At 45.5% G+C, this 9,514-nt stretch overlaps 1 protein-coding gene across 1 annotated transcript in view; it reads right to left on the reverse strand.

The window, feature by feature from the left end:
• The window catches only part of LOC119341316 (splicing factor SF3a60 homolog), a 10,082-nt gene extending 6,168 nt beyond the window's left edge, over positions 1 to 3,914 (reverse strand). The window contains exons 1-5 of the mRNA XM_037613191.1: positions 3,710 to 3,914; positions 3,153 to 3,341; positions 1,837 to 1,947; positions 1,219 to 1,323; positions 413 to 555 (exon numbers count right to left, since the gene is read on the reverse strand). Of these exons, the coding sequence (XP_037469088.1) occupies positions 413 to 555; positions 1,219 to 1,323; positions 1,837 to 1,947; positions 3,153 to 3,326 (533 nt within the window). The 5' untranslated portion in view covers positions 3,327 to 3,341; positions 3,710 to 3,914. The remainder of the gene's footprint in view (positions 1 to 412; positions 556 to 1,218; positions 1,324 to 1,836; positions 1,948 to 3,152; positions 3,342 to 3,709) is intronic.
• Between the last annotated feature and the right edge of the window lie 5,600 nt (positions 3,915 to 9,514).

Raw genomic sequence — 9,514 nt, forward strand, 5'->3', positions numbered from 1 at the left:
GTTGGGCGCGCGGCTGAAGATGCTCTTACAAGTGATAAATTTACAGTCTACATGTAAGAAGCAGTGAAGTAATGAACCAGACAACCAGTAATCAGTAACGCCTGCTCCTGCATTGGGTACGCACAAGAAATAAACTGGCACTGCTGGGCCTATGAAACAGAACTGTAGCAGCAGCCAACATCGACACATGATTATTTTGTTCTTTTGTTCCTACCATACAGAATACTGATCAATCTGGATTGACTGGAAAGGTATGCCTTTTGGGGTCCGTTTTGTCAGGAAGTGGCGATCCTAGTCCTAACCAGCCCAAGAAGAAAAGGAGGGAAATATATCTAAGATCGATGTGGAATTCTGAGATAAGCTCATGCTAGGAGATATGTTCTTGGTTTTAGAGAAAATGCTGGTAGCGTACCTGGTAGCTTTTAGACTATGCGAGATTTTTTCAGTCTGAGCAAAAGTGCCAACGTATGCTGAGTATTCCATTAGCGATCCAAACTTGGAATTTATGAACTCATTGTAGAGCTCATGTAAGTCCAAGTACCGGCCAAATGCCTCCTATCAAAACGCAGAACAAGACCATTAGCAATATAAGTAACTGCGACCAGAACAGCATTTAAACTATTAACAATGCAAATGGGATGAACATGCAATGTGAATTGGAACTACATGATAATGCGAACCATGACAATAAATGAGCAGTAATTGATTCTCAAGATCATGCTCCATCCAGTATCTTGTCATTAACCTAAATCTTACCATGCATAGCACCGTGATCCTACAAGAGGAATCAAACAACCCTGCAGAAATTAAAATACACGTATCACAATAGAGATACCCTCGAGTCCAAGACTACTGCAACAAAAAGGAAGACAAGGGTGCTACAGGGCTCTACAATGTTTTTAGCAGACAGACTTTATTGATGATTTACCCTAACTTTTGCACTTAGTATAGTCAACTTAGTATGGAAGCGTGACGCAGGACTAGACAATTTAGATAGAGGCGATACGATGAGGTTGCCATGCATTTTTCTTCTCAAGAATAGAATATATAAACATAGGAATGTATACTTCAACAAACTTGCATCTGCGGGTGGTCAAGATATTATATGCAACTATGCAAGAAAAGAGAATTAGATTAACCACGGTATGCATTAGGATAAAAGAGTGCACAAATCATCTCAAGCAGGATTATCAAGGTGAAAATTGTACTGGACAGCACCTCGCCAGTGAATTCAATAGCCGGTTCCTCCTTTAGTAGCTCCTCATAATCGTCAGTTTCACTGATGAAACGGGCAGAGTGATTCCGCCTATGATAATCACGGATCTGCAAACATGCAACGAACTGTAAATGAAAGAATAATCACCACTGAATAAAGAGTAGAAGTTCAAGTTTTTAAATAAAACTGAGTTCTGATTTGCATCACATATGACGACCAGGGGGTCCTGATTGGCATGAAGTGCAAGGTAAACATAGTGTAAAATAACCAGAAAACTCTCTAGTATGTATGTAGTTTAATTTTCAAGGATCGTAATAGAACTTGTTCTACTCCTAATATTTTGCCTTTTTAGGGTTGACATGTCGGTAAGAAAACCTAGCAAGTTATTGAGTAATTTGGTTTTCTACCATCCAATTCTTTGGCATGAGAGTCCAGAGGTAAAATTATTAAAAAGAACTATCCACTAAATGACAATAGCATGGAATGCTCTTCGCGGTACATGAACGAACTACAGCATCGACGGCCTGGCAAGCGTCCTGCCACTTTCAACTGTTCTGATTCCATGGCGTGCCTAAGTGATTACTGGGTAGAGTCAGGCTGGATAAAGTTTGGCTATGTACCTCTTTGAGCCTTTCATAGTACTTGGGGAAGATATCGCTTTGCACCGGGGCGGTAAGATGGGTGGAGATCTCATCCTTCCTAGCACAGTCCTTGTCTTCATAGATTTCAACCTAATTAAGAAACTCGTATTAGCAAAATTCACCTTATAAAGAGAAACAGACTATTCCCAAACTGCACTTCTTCACTTACCTAAAAAGCACGGATACGGGGACACGCATAGGGGGACACAGGATATGGCATTTTTCAAAAACAGCCCATCAGGGACACGGCGAGTATATATAAAAATAAATTAAAATCTGCCATGTAATATTTAGTTAAAGACAAAAAAATAATGAGAAAGAGATCGACCCATTCAGCAGTAACTCTCTGAACAGCTAGTGCCATTTCCTCTCCCATTGTCAGGAGCCACAAAGAAGATGATCCATTAGTAGTTGGGCTGGCCCAGCTAGTGCCATTTCAAGAGCCACTGGATGCTACAGATTAATCTGCACCGTCAAAACTCAAGCCCTATCTCTCTCTGCCTTCTTCTCAAAAAAAAAAATCTCTCTCTGCCTTAACGCTTTGACCAAGCTGCCACTCTCTTGCCATCGCCCCTCGTCCCAGCGATGGATCTCTCATCTCCCCCGCAGCAGCTCTCGCCACCGCCCTCCTCCCAGCGTGCTCCTCTTGCCGCTACAGCAGCAACAGCAGCAGCAGCGACGGCCAGCGCTGCAGCGGGGGATGCAGCAGCAGCTGCACGGTGGCGGGGGCGCAGCAGCAGCGCGGCGGCGGGAGGGTGCTCCAGATCCAGTGCTGCCTCGTGTCCCCTACGTGTCCCAGCCATGTCCTGCCTTTTCTTTTTCTTTTTTTTATTCTTAATACGGGAAATACGGCGGGATACACGTATCCCCGCGTGTCCGAGCATCTCCCCTTGTCCGGCCGTATCAGCACGGGGATTCGGCAACTTCTACCGTGTCCATGCTTTGTAATCACTCACAACAAAAGGGGGGGAAATGGCAGCACGATACTAGAAGTTGTAATATTATAAACTGATTTTATCTACCCTCGCGCATATCTTGTAAAAAATAAAGCCGAAAAATCAATCCGTCTAGCTCGAATTTGGAATTCCCCAGGACAATAACTAGTGGAGCTAACACATAAGCTACCCTAGGCATCTAAATTCAAGATATCGCAAATCTGGAAAACCGATCCTAACCACAGAAAACAGAGATGCGATAGCACTGAGCTCTGGCTGTCGCAGACAGGCATTAAGCAAAGCTACAGCCACTAAATCAAGCATGAGACGAGAGAGAGAGAGGAGAGAGAGGGGGCGTACGAGCTTGTCGGAAGTGGAGATGACGAGGTCGAGCATGTGGCGGACGCGGTGGGACTGGAAGAGGCGGTCGCGGGCATTGGCGGGATCTCGCTGCAGCTCGAGCACCGCCAGGCGGTCTAACCGCTCGATGTCCTCGCGCGCCGCCCGCGTGGCCTCCAGCACCGACGATGCCATAGCTGCCGCTTCAGCCTAAAAATCACCATTACAGATATGTGTATCAGTATCAGGACAATTCGGGTACGGAAATACTGCATTTCAAGTGCAAATGCGGGGATACGTTGGACTATTTAAAAAAATGTGTCGTTGCTAGGAATTGCCTTGCTATTTTCCTCTTTTCCTAAGCATAGGAAAGGTGCAGACTAGCCGACAGTTTGCCTAAGTTCATCATGTCATAGCCACTTGCACACAAAGAAAAATCATGGCACAACAGCCACCATTTCATACAAAATCATGTCATAACAGCCACCACACAGCACACAACAATCAAAATTTTGGCTAGCAGCTGCCATGCGAACATGTTGCATGTTGAACAGCCAGCGCGGGGTTGGGGAGAATACTCGTTCGGGCGGCGGCGGGAAGGTGACTCGGAGTGAGCCCGGGGGCGGCTTGCTGAGAACGGTCGACGGCCGCCGGGTATGGGGAGGTAAAGGGTCGACGCTGGGGCGGCGGGGAGTACGGAGGGAAAGGGTCGGGGAAGGTTCGCTGCGGTCGACAGGCGGCGGCGGTGGCTAGGGTTGCACGGAGAGGCTTGGCTGCGTCGGGGCAGAAAGCGCTCGGGGGCGAAGGGGTACGTAACTTGGCGGTGGCAATTACGACGTCATTTCGCCAAACTCTGGCTCTTCTTACACAGTTTCAGCATTTCAGCATTTACAAGACCGAAAATACAATGGGTCTCGGGTCCCATTGCACATAAATTGGAAAAAATGTTTAAAAATTTCAAAAAGAGACAAAATTTTCTTTCTTTCTTGAAATCAAACATGATCAAGTAGTACACTCCTGAAAAAAGTTTCGTGAAGTAGATGCAACCGACCCCAGGGTCCAAAAAAAAACTCTGAGATTACAAAAAAGGTGAATTGTAACTTTTACATATGTTTTTTCCGCCTAAAATACCACGAGAGTCATTCCTTCACAAAAAATTTCACACGAGTAACACTGGACCATGTTTGGTACAAAAATGTTTTAGAAATTTTCGACCTTTTTTATTTTTCTAAAATTAGTTTTTCATTTCATGTGCATTGGCCCCATGTTTCAAAGATCTGCGCCCAATTAGAAGACCCCTCAAATATGTTGGGATTATCTCCTGCTAATTGAGGAAGAGTAGCACCGATGTAAAAGATGGATTGTTCTACAACTCCTTGTAGAATGAGAGAAGAGAGAGACAACACACGCTCACTCACTCAATCATACCACGTCACACACACACAAATGTGCACGTCGCGTTTGGTTAATCGAGTTTGGGTTCGGGCTAATGTTATGCGCCTTGCTGGGAGAATTTTTTTTGCTTGGCAGTGCATTGTGTAGCTCTAAGTGTACATGTCAATACTCAAATTCTTTGTGGACACATTTTATACTTTCAGAAAGTTCTTTCACCACGTGTCTGTTGCATCTATTCACATTCCCATGTGTCCTCTCTATGTAGATAAGATGCACATGAGAGAGACTGCACACAGAACACACAGGCACACGCGCGCACGCACACATGTTGGGTTCCTAGTGTTGAAATGCCTCTTCGGGAACCCCATCCCGGCATTTGCGTGCACAACCGTCCAGGAAAGCAGGCCTTTGAAACTGCGTCCCTTGAGAACATGTACCAGGTGAGAGACCATAAGATTTTGGAAAATGTCTCAACGCGACTGCTCGCTCAAGTTCGACTAGATCCTCTACATCAGTTCGCCTACTTCCTCTACACCAGCGACATCTTCGTCGGCACCACATGGCTGATGAAGTTGTTGCACTGGAGTTTATGGAGCCCTCATATGCCATGAACCTTTCTTTTGGTGACATGCACCTTTGATCTATATGTGTATGTGTGCTTGTTTCTTAGTCCATTGTATACGATTTGCAATGTCAATAACCTTGTGACCATGCTAATCTAAATTAGGCTTACCAAATACTGTCTAATCTCCTAACACAATGCACTCATAAGGCCTTCCAAGGTGGCCACACCCGCACATTGTTGTCTTACATGACCGATGACAGAGGGCCTTCTCCTCAAACCAAACATATGTCCCTCATTTAGAGATGAGTTAGCTCGAGAAGATTTGCACATTTAAAAACATGCCTCCTCAATCATTTTAAGTATGTCATATTATTATTATTTTCATATTATAATTAGTGTTCACGAGCCTTGCTTCAGTGCTCCCTCCTAACTCAATTTTCTAGGGGTATTCTTGACCCCCGCCACATATTTTTTCTCCGGCCCGCCTTAGCCCATATCCAAGCCCCGTATAACCCGCATAATCCAAAGGTATGTATACGGTGTCCCCCCGAAAAAAAGATGACACAACCCCACGACCAGGTACGACCTGCCGACGGTGGATCCATCAATCATGCAACTCCATCATTCACGCAGGTCCTCCATCACTCTGTTGAGGTTTTGTAGGAATATCGACGTCGGCGATCTCACCGCCGGCGATCTCGTCCGAGAGCGCGCGCGGCACCGTCTTGAACCTCCAGCGCTCGCACGTACCGCATCCCGTTTCCCCACATTTTTCTCGCTCGCGGCAGCATCAAACAAACTGCCGCCATTTTTGTCGTAGTGGTTAACCTAGTGGGGCGGGTAACCTAGCTTTCCAGCGGTCTAGGCCATCGCAGATCTTGTTCTGCTAGTGCTGCTCGTCGTGATACAAAGTAATCACGCGGGCTAAAGTGGGTTTCTTCTTTCTAGGGTTAACCTAGCGTCGGTTGTCGTCAGTTGTGTGCACGATGGTTCCATTATTTGATGCGGTGGCTTACCTAGGTATCCGGCGATCCAAAGTGATCACGACTGGTGCCGTGGGCTAGGTATCCGGCGGCGCAGGTTATCACGGGTAGCGCTGCTTCTCGCGATCCAAAGTGATCACGACTGGTGTTGTGGGCATCTTCCTTACTATGGTTGACATACCTCGACGCCGATGATCGGTTGGAGAGGGGGAGGATCCATGGGTGGTCAGAGGTCATTGGCGTCGGTTGTGTGCACGATCTGAACGCCCTTGGTTGGGGCGCTCTCCGGTTGGGGTAGTTTATTTAACATCTGTGATCGTGTGCTATGTGTTGTATATTTCAGTATTGATAATGTTTGCACATGTGATGATACATATTATTTGTTGTAGGAAATGGCGGATGATGAGTTAACTGATATCATGTTTGACATGGAGTTTGGAGAACTGATGAAAAACTGGATAGAAGATTGGTTAGATGATGAAATTTAGATCGTGAAGATTGGTCAGGGAATGGGGACGAATGGGAAGATCTTAATGTGAGTGGCATTATCATGTTGTAATTTTTTGGTGGCATCAGACAACATTATATTTTTGTGTTGAAAATTTATAGATGGATGAGCATGATGATGGTCAGGAAAACAACTCGAAGATCTCGAATGAAGATTACATTAGTCAGGTATGGAAGTGGAATTTTTTGTTGGCATGCAAATTAAATTTATGCTGGAATATTATATGATAAGTACTTATGTATTTGTGTTGTATTTTTCATCTCATTTCCGAATGTCATAATGCGTATGACTATTACGATGAATCCGACGCGGAGACAGGCCTTGATGCCGAATCATTAGATGCACCTGATTCTGGAGAGTCGCAGTCGTCGGCCATCATGAGTGAGGTAAGTATGTAATCAATGTTTTATGGAAGTAATGTTAAACCACTACTACATGATGCTGCTAACGCGACACTACGATCAGAGACCCTTCGACAAAACTATGTGCAATGCAATAATCATAAACGGTGGTGTAAAAAAACCGTCAAAAAAGATGCAAAATGTTTGCGATGACGGATGCATCATACATGGTTCAGATTTTAGTTTCGTGTGCGATGCAGGGCATATGGTTCAGTTCAATTACCTATTTGCGATGAGGAGGAACAAAAGAAACGGCAGCCAAATGAAGGTGTGTGCGATATACAACATGCGGTTCACTCGGATGAACTGTTTGTGATGAGGAGGAACAACAGAAATGGGCAGCTAGATAAAGGTGTGTGCAATTGAGGGCAGACGCTTCAGAAGGATTAACTGTTTGCGATTAGGCAACAGAACAGAAACGGTCAGTGAAAGTGCGTTATATCGACTAGAGGGGGGTGAATAGGCGATTTTTACAAATTCATCATTGAAGAATTTCTAGGTGAGGAAATTCCTGAGCAACAAACTACTTAGCAGCGGAATAGGTACTCAGATGCATGCATAACAAAATAGTAGCATAGTCATCATGATGAAATGAAACAGACACAGAGTACAAGTAGGGTGTAAACAGGATAAGCAGGCTGAAGACAAAGTGACTGAAGAATTTGAATGAGGAAATTGAGAAGGTCTTCAGTCAAAGTCTTCAAACAGTAACGATCAAGTTCATCAACACATGAATGAGAAAATGAAAGGGTTGAGGAAATAGAACTGGTGGCTTGGTGAAGATGATGATTTGGTAGACCAGTTCCAACTGTTGTGACAGTTGTACGTCTGGTTGGAGCGGCTAGGTATTTAAACCTGAGGACACACAGTCCTCACCGTATTCTCCTTAAGCTAAGATCACACAAACCTCGCCCAATCACTCGTGGTAAGTCTTCAGGTGACTTCCAAACCTTCACAGACTCAGTCGCTCGGCGATCCACAATTCCTCTTGGATGCTCTAGACCATGACGCCTGACTGTGTGAAGGATACACAATCCTCAAAGGTAACAAGCGTCGGTTCCACACAGGAACAATTTCTTCAGTGATGCTCAATCACTTTGGGTTTGTAGGTGTTTGGGTTTGGGTTTTTTCTCACTTGATGATTTTCGCTCAAAGTCCTCGGAGGATGGGATGCTCTCAATGACAAGTGTCAGTTTCTCTCAGAGCAGCCAACCAACTAGTGGTTGTAGGGGGGCGGCTATTTATAGCCTAGGGAATAGCCCGACATGATAAGACATAAATGCCCTTCAATGATATGACTGTTAGGTGGGTAGATATTTTGGGGCAGCTGGCGCGTAGTGATACGTCTCCGTCGTATCTATAATTTTTTATTGTTTCATGCCAATATTATTCAACTTTTACATACTTTTGGCAACTTTTTATATGATTTATTTGGACTAACTTACTTATCCAGTGCCCAGTGTTAGTTCCTGTTAGTTGCATGTTTTTGTTTCACAAAAAATCCATATCAAACAAAATCCAAATGCGATAAAAATTTACGGAGAATTATTTTGGAATATATGTGATTTTTAGGAGGTGGAATCAACGCAAACGGGGGCCCATAGTGCCCACAACCCACCAGGGCCCAAGCGCGCCCTGGTGTCTTGTGACCTCCTCAAACGTCGGTTGGAGCCCTTCTTCTCGCGCAAGAAAGATAATTTATGGAAAAAAATCATGTAAAAATTTCAGCGCAATCGGAGTTACGGATCTCCGGGAATTTAAGAAACCGTGAAGGGCCAGATCTGGGGAACGCGAGGACAGTGAGGGAGATCCAATCTCGGAGGGGCTGCTGCCCCTCCGCTGCCATGGAGACCATGGACCAGAGGAGGAACCCTCCTCCCATATAGTGGGGAGGCCAAGGAAGAAGAAGAAGGAGGGGAGCTCTCTCTCCTAGTGGCGCCGGAGTGTCACCGGGGCTAGGATCGTGACAGCGATCTTCATAAACAATCTTGCTACCATCAACACCAACTTTCTCCCCCTCTATGCAGTGGTATAACTGTTGGGGAACATAGTAATTTCAAAAAATTTCCTACGCACACGCAAGATCATGGTGATGCATAGCAACGAGAGGGGAGAGTGTTTTCCATGTACCCTCGTAGACTGAAAGCGGAAGTGTTAGAACAACGCGGTTGATGTAGTCGTACGTCTTCACAGCCCGACCGATCAAGCACCGAAACTACGGCACCTCCGAGTTCTAGCACATGTTCAGCTCGATGACGATCCCCGTACTCTGATCCAGCAGAATGTCGGGGAAGAGTTCCGTCAGCACAACGGCGTGGTGACGATCTTGATGTTCTACCATCGCAGGGCTTCGCCTAAGCACCGCTACAATATTATCGAGGAGGACTATGGTGGAGGGGGGCACCGCACACGGCTAAGAGATCAAGAGATCAATTGTTGTGTTTATGGGGTGCCCCCTTCCCCCGTATATAAAGGAGTGGAGGAGGGGTCCGGCCAAGGGGGGTGGCGCGCCCTAGGGGGGGAGTCCAATC

Source organism: Triticum dicoccoides, chromosome 7B (genome assembly GCF_002162155.2).
Source record: "Triticum dicoccoides isolate Atlit2015 ecotype Zavitan chromosome 7B, WEW_v2.0, whole genome shotgun sequence".
In the NCBI taxonomy this organism is placed as follows: domain Eukaryota; kingdom Viridiplantae; phylum Streptophyta; class Magnoliopsida; order Poales; family Poaceae; genus Triticum; species Triticum dicoccoides.